At 46.0% G+C, this 27,018-nt stretch overlaps 1 protein-coding gene across 1 annotated transcript in view; it reads right to left on the bottom strand.

The window, feature by feature from the left end:
• Jag1 (jagged canonical Notch ligand 1) overlaps positions 1-17,216 on the bottom strand; it is a 34,903-nt gene extending 17,687 nt beyond the window's left edge. Inside the window, exons 1-5 of the mRNA XM_021183066.3 lie at positions 16,643-17,216; positions 15,891-16,196; positions 7,447-7,498; positions 2,497-2,751; positions 963-1,023 (exon numbers count right to left, since the gene is read on the bottom strand). Coding sequence (XP_021038725.1) covers positions 963-1,023; positions 2,497-2,751; positions 7,447-7,498; positions 15,891-16,196; positions 16,643-16,723 — 755 coding nt within the window. The 5' untranslated portion in view covers positions 16,724-17,216. The remainder of the gene's footprint in view (positions 1-962; positions 1,024-2,496; positions 2,752-7,446; positions 7,499-15,890; positions 16,197-16,642) is intronic.
• Between the last annotated feature and the right edge of the window lie 9,802 nt (positions 17,217-27,018).

The raw sequence follows: 27,018 nt of genomic DNA, 5'->3' as shown, positions 1-27,018 counted from the left end.
TTGTTTTGTTTTAGTAAGGGCACCAGGCACCTCCTTCTGTGGGTTTGTGCCTTTAGACTGTTTCAAAACTGTCTTTGTCTCAAGTCAGTGCAGCCTTCCAGAGCAAAGGTGACAGGACTTGAAGAGGGTCCATTTAGTGTCTCATCAAATTTGCTAATTCTTAAAGGCTTCAGGGAGAATAAAGCCTGAGACTAGTCAAAAATGCCACAGACCCCAAAGGTATTTCCTGAAACAAGTCTTTTTCCAAATTGGCATAATGTACATTTCAAAAAGCCCCCAAAACCGGCATCGGAAGGGGAAACAGGCTGGGTAGGTTTCCGTTTGGTTTCAGTATTGTCCCTGGACCATAAAGAACAGACTTCAAAGGCCAGCAGCAAAGTCTACATTCATCAGGCTCCACCGAGCAGATTCCAGCACAGCCATTAACCTCCAGCAACAGTGCAGCTCCCACTGCAAAGGGGCCAGGAGATTGTACTAATCCCATTCTAAAGAATGCTGGACTTTTGCCTATTGATGGGAAAAGTGGGGGAGGGGGCCAGAGGAAAAGTCAGGGTGGAGGAGGAGACAGGGGAAACAAAGCTTTGCCCCAGTCCAGTCCATTAGCACTTAAGAAAGATTACAAATAGGTCTTACCAATTTACAGAACAGTTAATACACAAAGATGCCAGCTATGCCCATTAAGGATTTTGGTTTGGGGTTTTGACTCAACCAACCCCCCAGCACCAATGAAGAAGGGTACATTCCACCAAACAGCTGGTATGATTCATTATGCTTCTCACGTGCCTGTTTTGTTTTGTGTTTTCCCCTAATTTTTTCATCCTCCAGAGAAAATAACGAGGCACATTCATAAGGAAGTCAGGTTTTCTGTCTTGCATCAAAGAGAAAGGGAGAGAAAGGGCGGGGGTGGGGTGGGGAGGAGAGAAAGTGATTGATTACTAGAGTTCAATCAGTTGGTCGTTTACCTGCAGTCACCTGGAAGTTTACAAGACCCATGCTTGGGACTGCAGCCCTGTCGGCAGATAGCTGGAAAAAAAAAATCATTGGAAAGTTACATAAGCACTGTCTATGCCTTGCGGGCCACAGTCATGCAAATGGTCTAGTACATAGAATTGGGGGCCCAACTAAATCCAGGTTCAAACTCCAAGGCCATGTTAGTAGATCCTCAAGTCACAACATTGTTTGGGGACAAATTAGGGGGTTCCTCAACATGTTTATTCCTTGAGCCCTGTCAGGGCCTAGTTCCCCCCTCATCAAGAAAAAAAAATGAAGATATTTATTCATTCATTCGCCTTCCCTTCCCCAACACTGTCCTAGCATGGTATTTTCAGGTGATCCTCCCACTAAATGCCTGGTTTCAACAATCCCACGGAGCTAAAAAACCTGGCAAGCTAATCTTGCAGACAGTAACCTCACAAAGCTGTTCTATACTTGCTCACAGAAAGAAAGAAATCAAGTGGACACTCAAAGAACACAGAACTTAAGTAATTGCTACTGAATTTTAAAATATTGAGCAATTTCTTCTGTCATCAATTCCAGTTTAAACAAACTACTGTCGCCAGATACCAGGTAGACAGGAATACTTCCTAAGAGACCAAATATCCTTTCCTGCATCATTCCGCACAATTTAAAGCTAAAAGGAGGAGTTTATCTAATGATTTTTGCAAGACCAGCAAGGAATATTATATGTCCGTGAGGGCATAGCATCTGTTGTGCTGTGACCTCCAACTCTTTTGCTAGGAATTAGAATTACTTAATTCTAGTATAAGGGGCAAAAGACAGTAAGGGACTCCCAAGGTTACCACCTACTTCCCCCACCACCTTTAATGCCACAACCTCAAAGATGCCCAGTGAAACTTGCTGCAGTGACATGTGAGCTCAGTGACAGTCATTTCCCATAGCACTGTCTGTTCAAACATCACTGGCTTGGCCTGTTCCTGTTTGACATCAGGCTCTTCTCAGTAGTCTGAGGAGGAGATTTGGTAATAGGAGGAAGGAATGGGGAGCCAGATGAGGCCTAAGGAGGAGCTGAGCAAGGATGTGGTCTCAGCTGGGGTCTGACTTCAGTGTGATCCCAGGGGAACCTCCAGAGTGTGAATCTTACTCCACAGTGTTAAAGCAAAGAGGCTGGCCTTCCCAACATCACCCCCCTGCCCCCCTCCCCAGTCAGCCACTCAGTAACTGTTCCCTGCAGGGATGGGGCAGAGAGTGGCTCCTGCCTGGCCAAGGACAACTCCCTGGAGAAGGAGCAGCTGCGAGCTCTTAGCAGCCAACACTCACAGCAGCTGGGGGATGGGGACACCAGCTGGTAACGGGGACTCCGGACAGGGCACTAACAGAATCTTCTACACACAGCGATCTTCATGCTTCAATCTAAGATAATGATAGCAGCAGCATCCCACTCTGCCACCCCACTGCTGTAAGGGTGAGAACCTGGTACCCAAACTGATAAGCCAACATCATTTGCGGTTTTATGCATCCAGTTGCATGCTTGCATACCTTTGTTGCAATCAGGACCCATCCAGCCTTCCATGCAAGTTTTGTTGCCATTCTGGTCACAGGCATAATGTCCAAAGAAGTCATCTCTGGGACGACAGAACTTATTGCAGCCAAAGCCATAGTAGTGGTCATCACAGGTCACGCGGATCTGATACTCGAAGTGGGCAATCCCTGTGTTTTGTTTCAGTGTCTGCCATTGCCGGCTAGGGTTTATCATGCCTGAGTGAGAAGCCTTTTCAATTATGCTATCAGGTTCTAGAGGGGGAGAAAAAGATGAAACTCACTAACAGTCACATTAGCATCTTCTGATTTGACCATTTTGCCTACTTTCGGACTAGAAACACACACAGTACAAAAATCAAACTGTTATTAAAAAAAATAGTAACAAGAGCTGTACCCTGGTCTTTGTATGCCCATTTACCATTCAAACTAGTTGTCAGGTGCCTGGAAACAGCATTGAATAAATGCACCTCTTCCTTGATCTATAGGCATTCAAGACATTAGAGTTAGTCTCTCGCAGGGATGGAGAGCTAGATGGCTCAGTGGTTAAGAGCACTGACTGCTCTTCCAGAGGTCCTGAGTTCAATTCCTAGCGACCACATGGTAGCTCACAACTATCTGTAATGGGATCAGATGCCTTCTTCTGGTGTGTCTGAAGACACCAACAGTGTACTCTCATACATAAAAAAAGAAAGTCTTTAAAAATATATATATATATTTTTTAAAAAGTTAGCCTCTTGTTATTCAAAGCTACAATAAGCATGTTGAATGCATGTTGGCCAGCAGCAAGAAATATCCTAACAGATTCAGTGGACACAAACAACACATTCCATCCCCAGGTGATGTACAGATACCTGCCAGCAAAACCTGCAGGCCCTCAGCATAAGGTGCTACCTCAGCAACAGTATCACAGCTCAGTTTCTCGTCTCTGTACAACACGTCCAACAGATACAATAGTGTCTCCTGTTTTAACTGACCTTTAGTGACAGTATTTTTATTTGTTCCTGTGACCAGTATCCTTTGCCAACTTTTCTAACATATTGCTGTCCATATCAAATTTGCAAAAACTCCTAAATGTTATAGAAAGCTGCACCTTAGGAGATTTTGCTCTGAAAGAAATTTTACTATTCCAGACAAGGTTAGTGTTTTGTCTTGTTTTGTTTTTTCTTTTTTACATTTTACTTGCAAGTCTTGCTTAGAAAAAGTTCCATTTCAAAATTCCTCACTGAGGGCCACGGGGTGGATTGTAATATGTGAAAAACAAACAAATCACTAATAAACTCTTTTAAGCTGGCATTCCATCACCAACAGCAAAAACATAATTCAGTTCACTCTTCTCTGGCAGATATGACTAAATTCATCTCAGCCTGCAGACAGGTAGGTCAAGGCATTTGGTTTGTTTGTGTCTGTTTTAAGTCAGGTACCTTAAAGATGCCTGAGAGGCAAAGCAAATGTCTAGAGCCCAACAGTTCCCAGAAGCAGTATGACTGGCCCCTCTCCTGAGGTCACCTACAAGCTAGTCTAAGAGACAGGTACTAAAATAGCTTTAAAGCCCAGAAGCAAGAAGTACAGGAGGATGTGAACAGACAAGGCTCTAAGTCAGCACTCAGCCTGGTGCTGTGTTTGTTTTCTTAAACCTGCTAGTCATCACCTTGTCAAATTCAAGGCCACCTTGGAGAGGCAACTTAGGACCTACTTTCAATGTCTTTGTGATTCCTGTACACCCACACCACTGTTTTTCTAGGCCTTGAGCCTGTGCTCTTTGACAAAGCTAGACAAGCCCTACAGGTGACCAGGAGAACAACTCCTGGGTGGCTCTACACACAACCAACACAGCCCCAGCCAGTCTGGACCGCGGTGTGGGCAGGGCAAGCCTTGAAAGCCCACGTACCTGTAGCTTACATTCAGTAACATGTAGAACCACGTGCATGCATGTCACACTGTACTCAAGTTTTTGCAAATACACACAGACCAAAGAATGGCAAAAATGCCTCTCCACTAACTACCTGTTTGCTTTGCTGGTTCCGTTGAGAAATGTAGTGGGCTATTACGGTGTTGCTCTAAGTGCTTAATGAAGAAATTATTAAACACAGTAGCCATGTGCCTTAACGAATGACTCTGTATAGTTCGGTGCACTTTCTACCTAACTTTCAGGAAATTCAGAAGGTAACTTCAGAAGGTAACTTCAGAATCCACAGAAGGGTAAGTAGCTAACAAAGCAATGGAAATAACTTTACAACCACCGAGGCACGAGGTTACAAAATATGTAGCATGCTCTACACTGTCTGGGTTACAGAGCCCGAGTTTACTGTGTGATGATTCTACCCTGCCACCTGACTCAGCTCTCCCATTAGCTTAGACCATTAAGGACAGGGGCAGCTCACCTGGGGTAGCTCCAGCCTTAGGGCTGGAAAAGAGCATTAGTCTAGACTTATACTTGAGTTTTTGCAAATAGGCACAGACCAAAGAATGGCAAGCAGAACCTTCCTTGGGGATATCTACAGAGCTGATGTGAAAAGGAATTCTGACCCAAACTTGGGGATCTGCCTATAAGTTACAAGCAAAGCCAGGATGTTTGCAACTTGATGAACTTTGCAACCAAAGAACAGCCCACACTACCGGGCTCCTCCTTGACATCCTCAGATGCTTTGTAAGGGCAGAGGGTAAAGAAAACAGGGAGCCAAACATACAAACAGTACGCACAAAGGTCCTGAGACAAGAAAGTAATGTGATACACTCCAGGATACAAGTGAATCAAGAATGGCTAGGAAACAGACACAGTAGACACGGTGTGTTAAGACAAGCCATCAGGAAGAAAAGGCATACATAGATCTGACCAAGAGCTATAGAAAGCCCGTGAGCTGTTAGCTTCTACCACCAGGGTGACCATCAAATGTTATGCTCAAGGAAAAAAAAAAAAAGATGGCCCAAGAATGGAGAAGATATTGAAAGCTGACCAGGGAGAGCCAGTAATGACAGGCCATGTAGCAGTAACACGAACTCTGAAGGTATAAGCAGGCAGTGAAGTGGATCAGGGCAGCAATAGACATGGCAGGAGGCAGCTGGGCTCATATGGAGAGCAAAAGATCAAGACTATTCAGAAGTTGGAAGCTGTGTAGATACAGATGCTACATAAAGTACATAGGGGCCTTCCAAATGAATGGCGTATGGCACTAGCTGTCCCAATACTGGTGCCTGTCACCCAGAAAGGGCTCCATTAAAGGGGAGTGCTCTTGAACCTCGAATTTGGCTTTGACTCTGCAATTTGTGGTACCTTGGAAAATATAGATGAAAAATAATTAGAGTCGACAGAAAAGCAGATAGACCACAAAGCCCAAGGCTCATACTGTAAGTTTCTATAACTGTGATGGGCATCTGGGACTGTGTCTCACTTTCTAAAAAGTGAGATCTGAAAGCAAACTGTTCTCATCTCAGTCTTCTTTGTCTCCTATCCAGAGACTAGTTACCCTAGGAAGAAATGAGATATCCAGGAGTCCCAAAATGTAGAGATTTCCATTGCCTGGAAATGTGGATAAGTATGGGGAACTGTGGGCAGGCCTCAGGTCCCTGGAGGCATAGCCCTGGAAAGTGAGATGACAGATAGCTTAGCAGAGATTCTACAGATGCTGGGCAGGAATCTTCTCCCAGCCTCAGTTCTGGCACCAGTGCACTCAGAAGGCCCACTTCTGTCCCCTACCCAGCATTTTGTACATTAAGGGTACAATGATAGAATGTCCATGCAGAGCTCAGTGTTTTGTGGGGAGGGCAAACAGGTATCTATGACCTTGGCTGGCATCAACCAAGCCTGGCAATGTGTCCTACCACTAACCTCAAAGCATAAATGTCTATCACAATGAGACAGCTCAGATCCTGGCCTTCCACAAACTCCCTCCTAGGCAGGGCTGCTGTCTAAATAGCTGAATAGCAAAGCAAGAAAGTAATCCCAGTGACAGGCAGCCTGCTGCACACCAGGGCTTGCCAAGGATTGTGTGACCCTAAGAGGCCCAAAAAGTCAGCCATGTTGAGCTGCCATTGAGTTTATGAGCAGCTGTGACTAGGCCCATGCTGGATACTCAGTACCTTTACCTATGGTGGGAAAGCACAGTGATGTTGAAAAAAAAAAATAAGAAAGGGTGAGTAAATGAGAGAAGTAGAGGATGTGAGGCATTCTGAGAGCAGAGGGCAAAGGCAAAACAACGGATCAACACTCTTTCCTGAACAGATAAAAAATGTCAGAGTGAATCAGGTTTTCCAAAGGCAACCAGGCTCTGGTGATAAAGGAGGAACTGTCTATTTCACTGTGAGGGAGAACGAACATGTTACAATAGAGTTGACCACCATCAGCAGAGTACACCTTCACTGCCTCTCCACACACCCCACCACCCCCAGCCACTTCTCTGCAGGCCTGAAAAGCAACCTGCCCAGAAAACAGAGCCATCTTTCAAAATGGACAGGGCAGGTCATGACTGCGGGGGGCTCTGAAATTCGGCTTCAATGGGAGGTTTGTGGTGAGCAGTGTGGGAAACTCAGGCTGGCGTGGGGCTCACCTGCCCACTGAGTGAAATTTAAGGTTGGTCTTTAGAGCCCAGCACCACCCTTTACAGCTTTATCTTTCTGATGAGAGATTAAATGCTCACTTAAAGTTTAAATGGACTTTTAAAAAGTCACTACTTTGATCCTTTGGCAGTCTACAAGGTTTTAAAGTTGTAAAACCATTAAGATCTCTATCCAGAGATAAACTATGTCCCTTTCTGCAAGGACTGAATAAACTGGGAGTCTATTCTGGCTACTTAATATTTCAGTTGAAAGTTCTAGAAGTTAAGGAATAGAGCCCCCGGAGAGGTTCAGCCCATGGTTGGGGTGGGACACTGGAGGCTTTCCTCTGTGCTTCCAAGCACAGCACTTTAAACGCACCAGCATTTAAAGAAGAATTCCTGATGAGATACTTACGAATAGTGTCATTACTGGAATCCCAGGCCTCCACCAGCAAAGTGTAGGACCTCTGCAAGACAGATAAGCAAAGTTTAGCGATTCAGATACAGGGGTCAATGCTGATGCTGCCTGCAGGCTCTGGTGCTCTGGTACCAGGAACCAACCCAAAATAGAAGGCAGAAAAAAGGCAACAGGGTATTTGAAGCCTGACCAACCTCTTCTCTCTGCAGTGCTCTTCACAGGTTGACAAATAACTCCTTTCTCCTAGCAGGAGAACACTGGGGCTCACACCCAGCAAGCCAAGTTGCCCCAAATCCTGGTCAGAAAGTAGTAGTACCTCCCTATATGGGAACATGTAGCATATAGGTTTCCCAAAACTTTTCCATCCCTAGTCCCAGTGCATGAGAAAAAAACCCACACAAAGAATTTATCCCAAGCCAACCTACTCAGGTATTTGTCCTGAGAGAGAACTGCTAAGGTTACGCTTTGGGCCCTGGTGGGGCAGTCCCCAGGGAGGCCCCCTTTTCCTTTTCAGAACCCCTTTGAAAGCCCTGTCTGTGTGAGACCATCCCAGCTCCCACAAGTATCAGGTGACTCTAGGAAAAAGGAGGGGTAAGGCTCAAAGACTTAAGACAAAGGCAGCAACCTAGCTTCCATGGTGGGGTGGGTTGTGGCTGTCTGTGGGAGAAAGCACAAAGGAGACGGGCACTGCACATCGATGGGTTATGTTTATTGATGAATGTATCTGTCAATAAGATCTAACATTCCTGGAATAATCAGTTCAGTAACTAAACAATTCCCTGGAGGCTGGCAAGATGCCAGTTCCTTTTTTTTTTTTAATCTTCTAAGCATGTCTCTGAACCCCATCCCTGCTTCACCCCAAGACCCAAGCCATTAGCAAATTTCCACTTTTACTCCAACCTTCACTTACAACAGTCATTGAGGTGAATCTTGCTAAGCCTATCTGGGTGCTGGAGAAATACAGTGAAGAAACAGAACTGGAACAGGTTTGTGGAGCGCTGCTCTGCCACAATGCTTCTGTTGCTCAGATAACCACAATGCCACCAGAACACACTGCTGCCAGGGGAAGAGATGGCACCGATAGGGGAAAGGCATGAGAGAAAAGCAGGAGGTTTCATTCATAAATCAAGGCAAGCTCACTCCTCTCTCGGTGACACAGCAGGTCTGCTCTGACGACAAAAATATCTTGTGATAGGCCCCTGCTTTGGAATTCAGCCTAAATATGCTTCATACTTACAGCAGGATTCCATTTCGTTCACTGATAACTGTGGGAAAATGCTCACAAAGCAAGCAAAACCGGGCAAGCCAGGACACATACCCTGAGCTCTCCTGTTAGTGGTTGTAGGTCCAAATACATTGTTATTGTCGTTAATATTTTATTAGTGAAAGTTACACCTTATTTACAGCCTCTTTAAGTTCCCTAGGACTTCCTACAAATTATAGGACTCTTCCCGAAGAGCAGTAAGAAATTATATTTCTCTACTGGTTCACAGTGAGAGCCAAGTCGAAATGAGGCCAGATGTGTGGCTGATTCTGTATAATTAAGTCCTTCATTTGTTGGTCACGTTGAGGCCCACATCCTTCACTTCAACAATATTGCTGTAATTAATCCTCTGACTAAATGCATTGATACTGAGAGTTTTGACAGACTTGCACAAGCACTAAACACACATCATACCCACAAACACCACTGCAAAGGAAGGTGCCTTGGAACCAGCTGGCACAGCAGTATTAACTCAGCTTCATACTCAAGGCAGAAGGCATCCTTAGACCTTGCACAAGAACTTGTAAGATCAAGCCATCTGCCAGGTTCGTCTTGGACTCAAAAGTTGCTGACCAACACTATCCCAGCTGGATAGAAAAGAAATGTCCCACAGCCCCATGGGCTGGCCATATTTTCCCCTAATCAAGTGCCTTCCTTTTGGGGGTTGAAGGTGGGCTAGAATAAGGGTAAGGACTTGCAGAGACAACAGCCAAGCCTGGACTTTGCTTTCTCTTGAAAGCATGCATTGGAGTTCCAGGTTTCCTGGGGCATGGGTGCCCTGCCTTCAGAGAAAGGATTCCCTCCAAGGCTTTTATTAAGAGGCATTCTTCCCTCCCACTCCATCCCCACACTATAGATCAACAATCAAGATAATTTGGCAATGATTATTAGTTGCTAGGGAGCTTTAATTTTTCCCAGGCCCACGCTTGACCTCTGTACATCCCCAGCTATATGTCCGGACACTGAGATTTTACACCATGTGGACCTCATGCCACCCAGCCACAAATCATCCACATGGAATTGGATGCTACAAAACCCATCCTCAGCAGAGGCCAAGTCCCCAGTCCTATGGGAGCTTGTAAGGGGCTTCAAAAGGCAAGTTTTGCTTGATCTTAACTTTATACCCAAAAAAGCAAACAACAAGCAAATCCGGAGTTTTGCTGTAGTTCAAACAATAAAAGACATTTTTGATGAATTACCCAGATTTCATAATTTGTCCTGAGTCTTCCCAGAGTAGTAGTCTGAGAGGCAAAACAAGAGACACACGATAGTTACCAGATCTCCATCTGGATTTGCAAGTGAGTCACTTCTGCCCCTTCCCAGCTTGAGGCTCAAGGACATCTGGCAGTAAGGTGGCTGGCTTCCATGCTTGTGAAGCATCAAAAGTACTGGTCAGCTTTCAGAATGGACTTTTGGGAGATTTCCATACAATTTTACCTTGGCATCAAAGCCCTCCAGGTATACCACAGTCACAGGGTCACTTTACCAAGGCTGGGCCACCAGGCACCTCCTCCTCCTCCTCCTATTCTCCACACTTGAGCTGCTGGTCTAGGGTTCATTCTTTGTCCTGCCCCACTCTATGGAGGTTACCTTGGCACTGGGCAAAGCAGTAAGCACTTAATTGCCACATTAAGCAGGGGGGGATGTAAGAAACAAAGGTGATTGTGTTGGCAGCTGGGAGCTTCCTTTTCCTGGCAACAGTGGTAGCCAAACCAAGCCCTAAGAAGCGGCTGCCTCCCCTCCTGCCAAGCTGATGGACACAAACAAACCGCCATCCAAATGGCACGCGTGGGGAGTCCAAAACCCCAGACCGCTGCGACAGGCAGGCCCGCCAGAGGCATGCACATCCTGGGAATGTCCCGAGTGCCAACACAGCCATTGTACACAGCCTGCTGGCCCCAGGTCTGTCAGGAGCCCTGCATGCGCTCTGCTGACTCAACTGTTGCTTCCTGTCACTTGTCCTGTATTAGCAGTATTTCTGGAGAGGCCCCATTCTTCTCTGTAATCCTCACTTCAGTCAGTCCGTCCAACTCTATTGTCCTGCCTGAGTCTGGGTGGCCAGAGTATAAAATATTCCAGTCACAAAACATGTGAAACAAAAAAAGGGTTCAGAGAGTCCATGTGTGGGCACACACAATTCCTGTCTTTTAGGGTTTTGGCAAGGTGAGGGGTGAAAAAAAAGACCACTCCCCTCGTGCATGCAAGCTGAGGCTCCAGTCACAGAAAGCGACCATTTTTGCAGGATTTGACATGTCAATAGAGTGTGATCTGGCCACAAAGAGTGATTTTCTCATCAAAGCCCACCTCAAAGACTCACCAAGGGGCCCCAGAGCTCATACCCAGATTGCAGGCTCTCAATGAGAGGCCCCTAACCCCTTTCCCATCATTACCCTTACCTGTTTGAAAGGCATCCCACTGATAATTAAATGCACCAGTTACAAAAGGGTGGTGAGGTTAATAGATAGAATACCACGGAGCCAGCCAAGCACAACCGTCCAGTTCACACAGAGCAAGCCCAAACAAGAAGCCTTTCTACTGATTTACCAAAAGTGCATAAAAACTGGGCTGAGCTGGTAGAGGACTCAGTTTGATTATTTACATGCTCTCTTTAACCACTAGGAGCCACCCTGGGAATGTCTTCCCAGTCCATGAGCTGCTCCAGTGAGAGATGTTACTGACACTAAGAATAAGGAGCAAGGGGCTGCTGTGGGCCAAGCAGTAACCTAGCAACACCAGTTTTCTGAGCCCAAGACTCACCTCCCTCCCCATCCTGTCAGAGTCCTCACTTTCATGCCTCCAGATGCATCTTCCAGCCCTTGGAAGAAAAGTTAATTTTGTACTCATTATTGTTAAAAGTATATTTAAGGGCTGGAGCCAAATGTCATTTGGGAACAGTTTGAATCCTAAAACCTTGGGCTAGTTAGGGGTATGTCTCTAAAGCTTCACCAAGAAGAATTCTCAGGAATATTGGTCACTATGGATTACCAAGCTGGCAGTGTGCACAACCACAGACTATGCATCCACGCAGAAATAATCTATGTGAATAGAAAGCCTGACACTCTAGAACCAAGTTAGGCCTTTCCACAACATGGCTACACCGAATCTGGCTCCCATGTGAAGTGAAGACTCCTTATAGCCTTGGCCTTGTTTTCTCACAAAGTGCCTTTTCCCTCCATAGTAAATTTCCCACATGCCCTCTGTACAAAGTGTCCCTGAAGGTACCAGAGCTTATAAAGACCTTAGGCAGCATTCAGATTGCTGGCTCTCTAGGAGGTTTACCCCTACTACATTGCTGCTGCCTCTGCCTCTGACCAATTCAGCTACCAACAGTGCTGAGCCTTCACTATTCTCTACAAAAGTTCCAAGTCCCTATACAACTATGGGTGTGGAGTTGGTGGGTTGCAGGTTCTTTTACGTACTGGAGGTTTGAGCAAGTTGCTAAGAAACAAGAAAAGGAGGAAGAAAACACAGAGAGGTCTATACTTGCAGGAGAAGGAAAACTATTAGAAACCAAGAAAGTACTCCAGGTCACAGCTGTTTTACAGTGCTTGAAAGCCACTCTACCTCCGTGTTCCCCAAAAGCCCAGTAAAGCAACTTAAACATTTGAGGCAGATTTCTTAGAACAACAACAACAACAACAGATGTTCTCTCCATACACAGATCATCCCTTGTGCTTAGCACTTACACAAGGGCACTGTCTGCATACATGCTCAGCACACAGGTGAGGTACAGAAAAAAGCTAACTTAAAAGAGAGCCTTATTCCTCTCTCTTCCATGTGTCCACACACATCTAGAGGAAAGACAGCAGACAGCATAATCATACCCAAGGACTGGCAATTTAGATTCTGTGATTAACTACCTGATGGCAACTTGACTCTTAACTCCTGTTATTTAGTTACTGAGGCTATAAGTGTGACAAGGGCTCAAGCTGGCATCCTCTTCTGCTACATTGGTCACGTTTCATTGGCTTTTCCTAAAATAATTAAAGTTGCTCTCAGCAAGACTCTGAATGGGGTCAGTGGTATTTAGAGATAAAGCCAGACACCCCTGTTGCTTTACCCCAAGTCATTACAAATTTAGGGCCACCAATGCAGCCATATGACTGAGGTTTTCAAAATCAGAAGTAATTATACTAATGCATTTTTAATGAGCAGGCACTACTGGGATTTTGAGCTAATTTGGGGAGGTGCAAATTAACCATTTCGGTGATTTATTAATGGTTATTCCCAAATAATTTCTTGCTAAGCCCAATTACCTGTCATAACTATGCTCTTATCACCTAGTATCCAAATTGGAAAATAATAAATCAAGCTAGTTGCTGCAAGTTGAGCTCCCTCATAGCATGGATGACAACCCAATCAGAAGCACAAAGCTAAAAGACTGGGGCCAGAGCAAATGATACTGGAGTGGAATGTAGCCCAAGGGCAGTATAAATGAATGGGATACTGGGATGGCAGGGATGTCCACTGCAGAGCGTCTCACATGCTGGGATGTAGATTATGTTTCAATCCTACCAGATCATTTCCTCCTCTTCCTCTATAGGCCACGAACAGGGGCCATACTAGCAATCAAAAGACAGGAATTACATGACCTTCTTCACTGAACTAGCTTTACCAAACACAGTGTTTCCCTTCTCCGTAAGCCAATTTAGGAGTACTTAGCCCAAAAGACAACTGTGCCTGCTTAGGGGTTGGCAGCTTATGTGGCTATGAGGCCAAGGTAGGCTGGAGGCTTTGTTTGCCTTTTAAATTATGGCCTACTCTGGAATTCCAACATCTCCACACCAATTCCACTGTAAACTAACCAAGAAGGAGGAGAAATAAAAATTAAGTTTGTGGGGCTTGAATTCAAACCCAGGACCTTTAAGAATGGTAGGCAAATGCTGATTTTGATGAGCTACACCCCCAGCCCGTTTTAAAAACAAGCCTCTCGTGTTAATTACCAAAGGGAATGAAGCTGTGCGACCCATTACTAACACTTGTGAAGTTTAAGGCTTTCATTGAAGCTAAGACTCACCCTGGAGCCATTCTTGGAAGTTCCAGACAGTGGGGGTTCTCTAACCACACTGAGGAAAATAAACTAAAACAACAACAACACACACACACACACACACACACACACACACACACACACACACACACACACACACTTGAGTTTCTCTTGGGAAGTAAAGCCTGTGTTTAGCAGGAGGCCTGTTTGGGGGCAGCAGTGTGGAGACTTGTTTAGGAGTGATCCATGTACTTGGCCCAGCTTCAAAAAAGAACCACATTCTCGGTGCTGACCCAGTGGGGCTCCCTCTTTCTAGAAAACCCGAGTCTATTTCATGGTTGGTGACCCGTGGGGCCTGAAGGCACTGAAGAGTAGGAGCCCAGCAGTGGCGGCAACCCTCCATCCATCCACTCACACCATTTCAGCTCCTTGTTGGTGAGGAACTCTCTCTTCCAGGTGTTAAAAGCAGACAGCCACACTTCTGGGTCACTTTCCCCCAGCCAGCCTGTGGAGCAAGTCTGTCTGTTTTCATCCAAGCCATCCTCCCTCTGACCCCTCTCTCCAAAATAAACCTCAGCCAGGCCTGCCGTTTTTTCCACATCACTAATAAGATTCCTTTTATGGTCTTGTGAAAAGCGAGGGGCTCGGACTGATCCTAGGGAGGGTGGAACCACCTGCAGGCCCCTTCCTCCCGAAACTCCAAACACAGCTCAAGGGCAGCCAGTACTCACCCTAAGCTCGAAGGGACCCAGCCAGATTTAAAGGTGGCCAACCTCTTTAGCTTAAAGTTCTCCCTAATAGAGGATTAACAAACAAGACAAATATTCTTTGTAAAAGTGAAATCCCACAACGGACACAACCTTCAGATCTGAAGAGATTTCACCTACAGCGGCAGTCCCCTGCCAAAATAAGACCCTTCTTAATAGCATGTTTTCGATAACTGTCTTATCGCACCCACAGCAAAGGCCAACTCCTGTAAACGCAGACATTAAGAGCCAGCTCAGCTTCACACACAGACAGAGCCAGACAGGCTTCTCTCCCGCCCCTCTTCAGAGTTTCAAATCACAGCCCAAAGCCGCGGATAGGAGGCAGCAGAGCGCACCCCATCCGAGCACGTGGCGGAAAGCAATCCTCTGGGGCACAGAGCTCCCCCTCTTACCACCCACCCTCAGAGCTCAAGCTTGGCGGAGCACCAGTCCTGGCAGCGAGTCACGCCTCCTGGACAACGGGCACACCCCCCACCATTTCCCTTTCCTCCCCTTCTGCAATCGCACCCATCTTCCTTCCACCCATTTTGGGATGTTGCAAGGGTTCTGCCGCAGTCTGCCAGCGGTACGCCGGACTCAAGCAGCTCCGAGCGCCAAGGGGGAGATGAGGGCGCACGCAGTTGCACCCGCAAACACGACTTATAGCGGACTGCCTCTTCTAAGCCTTACTAAGGCGCGGGAAGGGCTTGCGGAGGCCGGGTGCCCTCCGGACCAGAGAGTGCGCCCGCCCTTCCCCGGGAAGTTTGCAAACACAGCTGTTCCAGAACTGGGGAACCGCTGGGAGTAAGGCAGCCTGGGCTGCACCGAGCGGGGGCGGGAGGAAGGGGCCGGCAGGGGGCGGAGGTTCCCAGACTAAAGCCTGGACGCCAGCCGGAGACAACCCCCCTCCTGCAGCCGCCACTTCAGGCTGGGAGAGCACCCCTCCAACACACCAAAATCTCCCCCCTAGAGCCGCGGGAAGCCGGCTCCCCCACACCCTGCAGGAAGGACACACCCGCCCTCGGGGCGGCTCACGGGAAAGGGGAGGGTGCCAACTTGGACAGCGTTTGCAGGGCAGACTATGCGCAGTCGCCTTCCAGGGCACTACGAGTTTTAATTAGTTAAGCAAAGAGATCATCTATAATGACCTCCTGGTCGAGGGTGGGAACTGGAAGTAGCAAGCATAAAATTAGCATCCTTGCGTACTTTCCCCCAGCAAGGCTCTTCAGAGACCCCATTTCGCTGCGCTAAGCAGACACCACCCAGAATGGAAGACCCGCCCGGCTCATCTTGTCCAGGTCCAGCTGTAGTCTGGACTCTCAAATTTGCCACCCCCAACGCCTCTCAACTTAGTGCCAAGTTTCAAGTGGCATTAAATCCTTCTCAAGGCAATATAGGGCTCGGCCCCGCGTTCGACTCTGTCTGTGTGTCTCTCACTCACCGGCCAGGCGAAACTGAAAGGCAGTACGATGCGATTACGGTCGTTGCCGCGGCTGGCCTTGAGATTGAAGGTGTTGCCCCCGATGACAGGCGTAGACCCTGAGCCGAAGCTGCAGGGTCCCCCGGCCGTGACGCGGGACTGATACTCCTTGAGGCACACTTTGAAGTACGTGTCACACTCGTCGCGGGTGCACTTGCGGTCGCCAGGGTTCCGGACTCCACCACAACAGTTCCCATTCTGTAGCTCTCCATTCACGTTCTGCATGGACAGGATCTCCAGTTCAAACTGACCCGAGGCCCCGCACACCTGCCAGCGAGGAAGGAAGGTCAACGCATGAGAAAGTTTTCTCTGAAGGTGGGGTTGGAGACTCCTTGACCCCCACACACACACACACACCCCAAGCTGCCAAAGATCCTCGGTGGCAAGTGAAAATAATTTTGCAAAAACTAGGTTCAGGAGCATAAAAAACACAAGTGCGGGAAAACTAAGACAAGTGCCCCGAAGGACCGTGAGAACCTAATGATCGCATTTTGCCCTGCCTGGAGGAGTTTATCTTTCGAGGTCAGGGGCTTCCCTCTGGGGAACCAGCGTTCCCTCACCCGGTGCTGCCTCTCGGGTGAAAAGTCAGGGTCAGGGAGCCTTGTACTCAAGGGCTCCGGAGCTAGCACTGGGAGCCACAGCCGCTCGCGTCCAGAACGCCACGAGGGAAGGGAGAGGACCGCGGGGAGCAAGAGCGGGAGAGAGACTCCTACCTTGGCTCGCAGGGCACAGAGCAGGGCGAGCAGAAGACTCAGGGGGCGCCCGGGCCGGCCGCGCGTCCGTGGGGACCGCATCGCTGCGCCGCGCGCCACGGGCACTCCGGACGCCGCCGCCGCTGCTAGCGCTGGTGCTCCCGCCGAGGCTGCCGTCGTCGCTGCCCCCGCGGCCGCCGCGTCCCGGCTCTAATATACTCCGTGGATTGGAGCATGCACGACTGGAAAACAACACTACTTTTCAAAAGCCCTTTCAAGAGCCGCGCGTTCCAGAAGGCAAAGAGCCCGGCCTCCTTTTATTATTCTGATCGCTTCTTTGAGGCGCTCCCCCCTCTTCCACCTCTCGGCTTTCTTTCCTTCTCTCGCGCTCCCCTTCTTTTATTATTATGATTACGCGCAGCCTTTTATTCCCTTTCAGATCAGCTGCATGAAACGCGGGGAGGGAGGGGAGAAAAAAAAAACAAAAAACCTGAGCCTAGCTCGCCGGCCGGCTGCAGGTAACACAATGACGCGTGCCCGCCTGGCTCTCGAAGGGACCCGGAGCGCCGGTCTGGGAGCCGCGACTCCGGCTGGCCACCTCTTCCCAACACGCGGAACAAGGCGCATGCGCGATTGTTAATATTCATAAGGGGCGTGTCATCTATTGGACACGCCCCTTTCCTCTGGGTTGTTAGGGAGGGGAGAAATTGAGAAGGGGTTGGAAGTTGCGGGACGGACCGGGTGGCATGGCCGCCCGAGGGGCCCCCACACGCAGATCACTGTCCCGGGCAGCCCGGGCATCCGGGCCAGGAGAAAGGAACCTGGAAGGACCGTGAAGGAGCCCGTGGCTCTGAGACGCCCAGAGCGCCTCCGCTGGACCGCCCCCTCGGTGCAAAGCCTGGGCTTCCTTGCAAGCCCCAGGTGTAGGCGCCGCGGTACGGCCGGAGCAGTTGGGGCGGGCGGCTTCCGCCTTCGGAGCCGCCTGCGTCAGCTGCGGCTTTTGCCCCTGGGAGGAGGGCCTGCCCGCCGGGAACCCGGGCCGCTCCCAGCAAGCGAGCCCAGAGCCCTGTGCTGGCGGCGGCGAGACTGGCGCGCTCGCCGCCGTCTCCTCGCCCCGCAGAGGCGACCTGGGCAGACGCTGCTGGGAACTTTGAAAAACTTTCCCGGAGCCAGACTTGCCACAAACTCGAGGGAAAGCCTCGGCCGCGCGCCATCCCTTCCCAAATCCATGCCCGTGGAGCCTCGGAGGGGCTCCCAGCGTCCTTTCCAGACCGCGCCGGGGCAGAGGCGTGGGGGAAGCAGGGGGAGTGGCCGGCCGGCACCCGGGGGCTCAGCCCGGACTTCGGGAAAGGCTTTCTGAGAAGCCGAGGGCTCCGCCAGCCTCCAGCCCCGGCGCAGTGGCGGGACTGCACCTGTAGGCGGCCTCCGCGCTGCTCTCTGGGTGGCGAGACGCGGCCTGAAAAGAACCTAACCGCTGTCGTGGGCCACAGAACTTGGCTTCTCCTGGGTGGTGGTGGAAACCGATGCCATTTTCCACCTTGAGGCAGGCCTTGCAATTAGCAGCGACACTCCTGGTCATAATCAAGGTCAAAGGGAACCCAAAGGCTGGCTGAAGCCTCTGCCAGCTCCACTCCAGGCGGGTTTAAACGGAGCTTTTTAGGAAAACAGATTTCCATTAAAGGACGAAAAGAATTTCTTGACTTGCATTGAGCCTGTCATGAAGAAAAGCTCTGATTTTTCCGAGATTGCTTTAGCGCCTCAACCCTTCTAGACATCAGGGCATGATGGGTAAAGGGAAAAACAGTTTCCAACACGCTGAACACGACAACATAACAGTACAGGTTATTTGTGGTTATCTATGTTTAAAGAGCATAGATAGTGCCTCATACCATTTGATGGGGTTGAGAAAGCTGAGTTCCAGGCTACCAAAGATGGTTCCGTAACTTGGGCATTTTAACCACCTGAGATAGGTGACTTCTTAATGGCAATGCATCTCATTCTAACCATTCCCGAGTAACTTAATCCATAATTGGGAAGGGCATATCCCAAATCAAAATGAGTTTGCAACTGGTCACAGAAGCACCTGGTCTACACAGCAGCCACCTGGGCATTTTCCAGTGTGCCCAGTCCTCCTCCACCCAATGATCATGAATGCAAAGCATCCCATTTTCAACATTAATTCAACACAGGTTTTTTTTTTTCCCACTAAAGTTTCCAGAAATATAATAGTCCTCACTTCTGATTGAACTCCTTACCTGCATCTCTAGTCGCCAAGTTAGGCTGCTCAATAACGCTTTTATAGCAAAGGACTGGTGGTGTGAAAAAGCCACATAGCCCACAAAGACTGTAGTGGTCTTACAGTCTATTTTTCTTGAGGTCCCAAGGTCTAAAGCTGTTTTAAAATGTAAAGCTGTATCCAACGATGCATGTCCCGTGTCCCACACTAACCCTTAGAAGGGGGCTGTGGAGCCAGAAGTTTTGAGCCAGCCACCTGAGTTACATTGGAAGACTACCTGAGACTTAGAGTCGCTCTGCTGCTAACAATCTGGGCTTCGTGAAAGCTGAGGTCGTACCTATCTACCAGTGAGTTTAGCTCACTTCATTACAAGGAAAGTTTTGAGGAGTAAAAAGCACCTAATGACATACTGGGAATGTCAAATCACTAAGAAACACCAAACGCACAGCAAATAACACAGAGCCTCTAGTCTTTTCTGAGCCTGGGAACCCATATTTGAGGAAGACAGTTGTGGGCTACAGGGGATTCTTCTAAAATTTTTTTCATTTGGTGCTCTTCCAGTGAGCTGGGACTCCCCCAAGAAGCTTTTTTTTTTTTTTTTTTTTTTTTTTTTTTTTTTTTTTTTTTTACTGCAACAGGCACTGGGTGGAAGTTCTGTCCTCAACTTCCTTGATCACCCCTGAAACCTGGAGAATGGGGAACTACTGCTCACAGAATTCAAAACTGGACATTTCCCCTTGCCAAGCCATAGCCTCCTTTTGAGCTTTACTTTCCAACTATAAATTAATAGTTCAGGAAACATTCCCATGGAAAATAACGCTTAGGCATCACCATTGCTTCCACCCCAGAGAACGGAGGGGCTCCGAGCCAGATAGCAACCTGTTGCACGTGTTTGGATATCTTCTCTGATTTTAAAAATATGATGCCTCAATTCCCTTTCTACAAAACATACCCAACCTTCATTCATTCGTCAACAAACAGCCCTGACTTCCCATGGGACTTAATAAGAAGCATTTAAGTTATAATTGTATTTTAAAGCTTTTAATCACCCGAAATTATTTATCAGCACTGATAAAAATCAGCTAATCAATATTTATTGAAAAGTACTGTTGCACGCAGTGGCGTGACTGATCTAAAGAATTCCACGTGTAGAAAATAAGTAAGGTACCAAGAGTACAGCATGTATGAGTTCCTTTATACAAAGGTGTACTAGGACAGGAAAAGCCAGTCTTGCATGGAAAAACAAAGTATGGTTAGGGTGATGTGTGCTTGGAGGTTTGATGTGCTTGGTCCTTTTCTGGGCATAAGTCAACTATCTGTGTCTTAACTGGGGGATGGATGACGCAGGTGTGTGGATTATCAACTTTCAGTAACAAGCACATTTGAAACCAGTGCCATTCATTATGGTTTTTTTTTTTTTTTTTGAAGGCACACAGTGGTTGCTTTTATCAGTAAAAAGAACATTTTGGGATGTTTGAAATTATATGGACCTACAGTGAAACTTCAAATGCATAAAAGGTGGAGAATGGCTGGATGGTTAGATAAACTGCCTAAAGAAAGTAGTAAGGTATTAAAGCCTAGCTAGCACTTGGGAGGCTTGAGGATCACTCTAAGTTCAAAGCCAGTGTGGTCTATAACAAACAGAGAGGAGATGGGAGAAGGAGATCCATGAATCCAAATAGACTTGTTCATTTAATATTCCTCTAAATTTCTGTGTTTGAAATATTAATCATAAGCTAGTGAGAAAATGGTTATTGATATGCCTTATATTATCCAAAGTTCTAAGAACATGGCAGAAACTACCCGGGTAGTAGACTTCAGCAGAGTAGAGCACAGTGTATGTGTTCAAGGATTGGAGGTGATGTAGATAGAGAGAGGAGGTGAAACACACAGACCTTTCCCCTATCCCATGCCCTGATAATTCTTTTCTTTGTTGCACCAGTCAAATCCAAGTTATAGACATATGTAATGCACCCTTTAAAATTTCCATTTATCTTATTTTTTAGATTATGTTTTTGAATGAAAAAAAAGGAAAAAAGATATGACTGTTCCTAGGCATGCTGGAGGAGGACATTTATTATAGATAAAAGGGAGAGCATAGCCAGAGGCAGACACATCTGGAAGAGTGTCACGATCCTGAGCCATGTGAAGTGAGAGAAAAGGGGAAAGGAGAGTGGAGAGAGGCAAGCCGGGTGCAGCAAGCTGCCGATACGGTAAAGGTACAATAAGAATAAGTAAGCAAAATCACTGGATTATATAGAGAAGAGCCTCTGGGGGGATGGCAGCCCCGGCCCTGGGCTGGGGAGTTTATAATAGAGAGCATAATAAAGTGTGCCTAGAAAACCCCCTACTACCTAAGGAAGGCCTACACAAGAGATATTAAGTCAGGTCAAAGTAGTAACTCCCACAGCAATCAAAAATCAGCCATGAGTTTATCCATTCAAGCATAAATTAAGCACACAAATCCTTTCCCAAAGACACACACAAAAAAATAAACTTTCTTTTGGAAACCAAAATAAGTCCCTTGCATTATCAAAACTAAATTTGGTATGAGGCTATGTTAAGCGTTGGTTTGGCTTGGCCTTGAGCACTTCTCACTATAGTTTTTCCTGCCCTGGCCAAATTGTGCCTCACACTCACCATCAAGGTGAACAGAGTTGTTTCCACAGCTCCTTTAGCAAACCAATCACAGAAAATCATGCTAAGCCTAAGACGTAAAACTTACAGCGCTGTGGAACTGCTGTCGCCACTTTACTCCTTAGGATCCAGTGTTCTTTGGGAAATTTTATCATTTTTGGAGCTATGTGTGTATGTGGTGGGGGAGGATGGTCCTGCTCAGAAGATGTACCTTTTCTTAGAATTGCGTCTTTGAGAGGAAAATCTCCTGAGTATAAGTTGCTGTCCAATTGTATGTTCACAAAACATCTAGGATTATTCACTCCCTTCTCTGTGGTGCTGATGAAAGGAGTCGCCTGTCCAGTGGGTACCGCATGCATGAATTGATGACTTGGTTCGTTGAAATTCTGTGGTACTTTGCTTTAATAACCCAAACTGAGCCATTTGTGCATCTGACCAATTTAAATGCTCTTACAAACCTCGCATCTCTTAAAAGGCACTCAAAATCACACTCCCAGAAGCAGGTAGAGTTTGAGCACTGCCATAGCCCAGTGCACACTGGGAGTGTGTTCTCATCCAACTGGCAGGCAGTTTTCCCATATAAATACAGAATGAAATCTGCCTCTGCATCTAAGGGGGGTTTAGGGAGGGAGAGAAGTTGTTGGAACCTGAGAACAAGAGACTTGAATATATTGAGTTATCTGGGAAATTTTCCAAAACATGTAAATTTGAGTGTCAAAGAAAAATGATTACACCTGCCAGTGGTCGCAGGGTTTCATGTTTGGGTTAATGTTTCTCAATAAATTACGACTCTGTGTCTGTGTTTGACACTTCTGTTCTCAAGCCAGTGGCTTCTTTACTGACCATGGGCTTCAATTTAGAAGTTATTAAAAATAGCAAAATTGGATGATTGTAACACTTATGTTTAATTTTTTTTTCATTTGGAAGGTAAATCATTTTTATGATTGTTTTATAGCAAGAGTGCTTAAGGATGATTAAGTAAATATTAGCAAGCATAGGAATATTGACCCAGTAGTGTAAATGTCTGGATCTTTTGTGCTAGCCATAATACAGTGTTGCCAAATGCATAGACTTTTTATAAGCATCATTCAGAAATTATTTCAGGACAAATGACAAAGTTCTTTATTTTTGGAAGTAAAGTTAAAGTGTAGAAAAATTTAAATGACAATGAAGGAGAAAATTTAATTTCCAAAAGATTATTATTTTATACTCTGAGGTACAATACTTTTCTTAAAGCCAGTTAGAAACTAGAGATATCAACTATACCATTTCATGATAGTTTGGCAGAAATTTCTGTGAAACGGAACTTGGAGGCTTTTTTTTTTTTTTTTTTTTTTTTTACTAGACCACACATGTAACATGCCTTAATAGTGCAATTTGCCCATGATTTGAGCTACATTACTAAAAGTATAGGGGTTGGCCATTACGCAAGAAGCACTCATAGTCCCTGCATATTTTTCACTAGCCTTTTAGTATTGGTGGAAGGCTCTCTTCTGGTCTGGGCACTGTGTTTTGTTTTTAAACTATAGTAGAGTACTCATAATCAAGTTTGCCATACCGAACTATTTTTAAGTTCAATGGGGTTTGCTACATTGATGTTGTGCAATGATCTCTAGAAACTTTCCATCTTGCAAAACTGAAAATCAATCCATTAAATAACTCCCCTTCTTCTTTCCTCTTCCCCTGGGCACTGGGCAACAACCATTTAACTCTCTGTCTCTAGGTACTTCATATGAAGTGGCTGGATACAGTGTTTATCTTTGTGTGGCTGTCCAACTTCACTTAGCAAATGTCCTCAAGGTCCAAGCACATTGCAGCATGAGTTAGAATCCTCTTCCTCTGCTGGGGTGGAGCTCATCTGTAGAGTGTCTGCCTAGCATGCACAAGGTTGTGAGCTCCATCTCTGGTATTTGTGTGTATACAGGTACATGCCCCCATGTGCACACATTTCAAGACTGAAGTTGATGCCTTGATCTATCTCTCTATTTTATTTTTGAGACAGAGTATCTCTTACTGAACCATGGACTCATGATTTAGCAAGGTTGGCTCCCCAGTGATGTTTGGGCCTTCCCCTGTCTTCCACACAGCATCAGTGCTGGTATTAGAGGACTGCATCACCATATCTAGGCCTTATGTGGGTGCGGAGGATTTGAATTCAGGTCTGTGTGCTTACACTTTACTTACAGAGCCATCTCTCCGGACTCTGCTTGTATAATTTAATGCTGGTGTCATTGTATGTTTGGATTATATTTAAAAATGCATTTATCTTAGAGGAAAAATTGAGTTGCAGCTACCATTTGGCTGTTTTGAATAATGTTGTCTTCTTGGGTATAAAAATATCTCTTTATGATCCTAACTTTAAGTCTTTGGGGTATATGGTGGATGTCATGACTAAGTGTAATACTGACCAACTGGGCCATTCCTACAAAAGGGCAACAAAAAGTCCCAATAGAAAGACCTTTAAATAGAGCAGCTGATAGACTTAGGAGAGAATTCAAGTAGAAAAGAGGAGGAAGGAGGCCTAGCGCATTGGAAAGGCAAACGAGTAAGGAAATAACTTGAAATGCCACAAATGTCATATTGGGCTCAGTGGAGGGAGGCTGCATGAAATTTGACTTTGAACTCAATAGAAAGACAAAATTTGATTTTGTCACCAGCCAGGTTCCCTTGGCTACATCAAGTCCTTGCCACCATAGGTAATCAAACAGAAGTTTCTCTGGACCAGATATTCTGTCATGGCTGGGAGGTGGTGCTGAGGAGTTTCCTAGGACTCAGGTCCACACACAGAGTATCTAGCAGTAAGCTTAGTCACATTCTACCCTTGCTCCTCAGGATGCAGTCTCAGAACCAACAGTAGGGGCATGCACCTGACATCTGTCTAGTTCCTGCCTTGTGGAGCCTAGAAAAGGGTCAAGAGTTCAAGGCCAATCCAGGCGACCTAATGAGTTCCCATCCCTGTCTGAAAACAAACAAACAGACACCCAAAAAGGAAAAATCTATAATCTTGAGAGTGTCAGGTCTTTCTTCCAGAACTGGTACAATTATATAAGATCCTCCTTGGATTTGTATGCTCCTTTATGTTTGATAAGCATTGATCTGATATACATTGAGTACAGACATCCAGAGTTAGGTTGACTGTCCTTCTGACAGAAAGGTCATCCATGACCAGTCTCTCTCTCTCTCTCTCTCTCTCTCTCTCTCTCTCTCTCTCTCTCTCTCTCTCTCAACCATCAGTTAACTGCAGACAAATGAACAAGCCCAGCTGAGGTCAGCTGAATGGATCTTGGTCAGCAGAATCTTCCAGTGAATCCATAGTCTTGTGAGAATTAACAACTGGTGCTTTTAAGTTAAGCTGTGAACTGGTTTGTTGGGTAGCATTATTGTGGGAACAGATCCTTCCTCTGCGTGTGAAATATTAAAAAGACAAAACCAAGCAGAGCCGCAAAGTGTCAGCTCCTAACCATTCAGTGAAAGATCACTGTCACCTGTAAGCTTCTGAGACTTACATGCAGCCTGGGGTAAGCAGACTGCATAGCCTCCACGTGAGTCAGCAAGCTGAGTTAAGAGTTAGAGTAGCACCACTATGGGCTTACTCTGCTCAGAGTATCTTAGTTATTTTCAGGCCCCCCTGAGACAATCCTTTTAGCCAAACACACGTGACCAAAGCTCTCTATGCTTGCTGCAATAGATGCGGTGTATTCCCCATAGCATGGAGGACTCTTGCAGTCAATAGACTTGAGTTCTCATGTTCTTGTGCAATTCAGTTACAAAGAGGGGTAGGATGTTCAGCTTTCCAGTCAACAGTTGGGTGGGTTCCCAACATTTACTTGTTATTGTAATTACCTCATTCTAGGCAGTGTTACATAAACTGATGGAATAAGTGTGCCAAAAGAAAGCTATTGCTTCCATGCATACTAAATCAAATATAACTTGATGAAAATAAATATGAGTAGCTAAAAGTAGATTCTTGTTGAATAAACATGGCCAAGACAACTTTAACAGAATTGAAAAATGCCTTAAATATAGCGATCAGAATCTGACTGACTGCTTTCTATGTGTCCTAACTATCATAACAATTTAAGAAGTGAAGAATAAAATAAAAAAGCATAAAACAAACAAACAAACAAAACCCAATATGTTATATATGTGCTTGAAAGCAATTCTACCTATGTAAACTAAAAAAATGTCTCACGTGAAAAGATGGGTAGACAAATAGCAGTTTGCATGTTTTCTGTTGAAGTCAAGTATTTGTGTATCATCTTTTATGATTCCATTTTTAACCAGTGTTTTTGATTAACCAACCAATTACAAGTGATGATTGCATCACTTAAGAGGGTTTTATTCTATTAGTGGAGTCTGGACTAGTGCCTGACATTTAACAGAAACACTATTACCAGCTGTTGAATGAATGTGTTGTAGATGGCTGGCAATATACATCATAACAAAAGTAGACATGTTTTCACACACCAATGTGTTTTAATTCTGACATTTAAAACCAACAACCTAGAAGCAGGAGGACTGGCTCAGGAATTGAGCAAATCTTTCTACGTGTTGCTTCTTTATAAAAGACCTTAAACAAAGGCAGAAAGTTCAGGGCTGTGCAGTTATTGACAGTGCCCTGCTCACATGTAGCAGCATTACCAGGAAGCCTTGCACTTATTGACCTTAACTACAGGATTTCTAGGCAGAGATTGGATCCTAGAATTTAGTTGCTACCAAGGTCCCATTGTAAAGACCAAACTTTGCAAGTCATCAACCTAGTGTATCTCTGAAGTAAACAATTACCAAGACCGTTTGCTTCTCCCACTGGCCATGTACATCCCAGTCCATTTCCTTCCTTCAAATGTCTCACTTGGCTTCAGTGCTCTCCCAACCAGTTTCGAATTGGCTGGACTCATTGAAGAATGGAGTGTGACAAGTGGGGTGGACATGTATCCTGGGTCATTTGCAAAGTATAATGGTATTGTGTTTAATAAAACCCCACGGTGACACTATAAAAATAACACTAATACCCCCATTTTACAGATGGAAAACTGAGGTTTACAAAGGCCATACCCTTGTATAGCTACTCACCTCCAGAAAGTTACATAGCTAGTAATCCTTGGAGTAATGCTAGACTGAGGGAGACTTAAGGGCCCAATTTTTCCATCATAGCTATGAAAGCTTTCTGTTGCTGTGCAGCTAAGTTAAGCAATTAAATCTAAAACAGGAATTCTTAGACTCTAATCTACAGGTCTACCCTCTGGATGCCTTATTTAAATGCACATTATTATTCTATAGGAGGAGGTCAGGGTCAAGGTTAGATTTTGCATTTCTCACAAGCTCCCCTAAAGTGGAAATGTCTGGTTTCTTGGAAGACTCAATTGTGCCATGTGATATTTTTCTGAAAAGTATCTTCTGAGAGGATGTTTTGCTGAGGCAGACACGTGAGAGGACGAGTGATGTTTGGAAAGAGTATGAGTAGGACAGTAGAACACTCTTGCATTGGTTCACCTTGCAATGCTTCACTGATCTTTGCTTGTGG

This window comes from Mus caroli, unplaced genomic scaffold, assembly GCF_978045245.1.
Source record: "Mus caroli unplaced genomic scaffold, Mus_caroli_1 scaffold_2, whole genome shotgun sequence".
NCBI lineage: Eukaryota > Metazoa > Chordata > Mammalia > Rodentia > Muridae > Mus > Mus caroli.
This window is presented reverse-complemented; position numbering and strand designations above follow the sequence as displayed.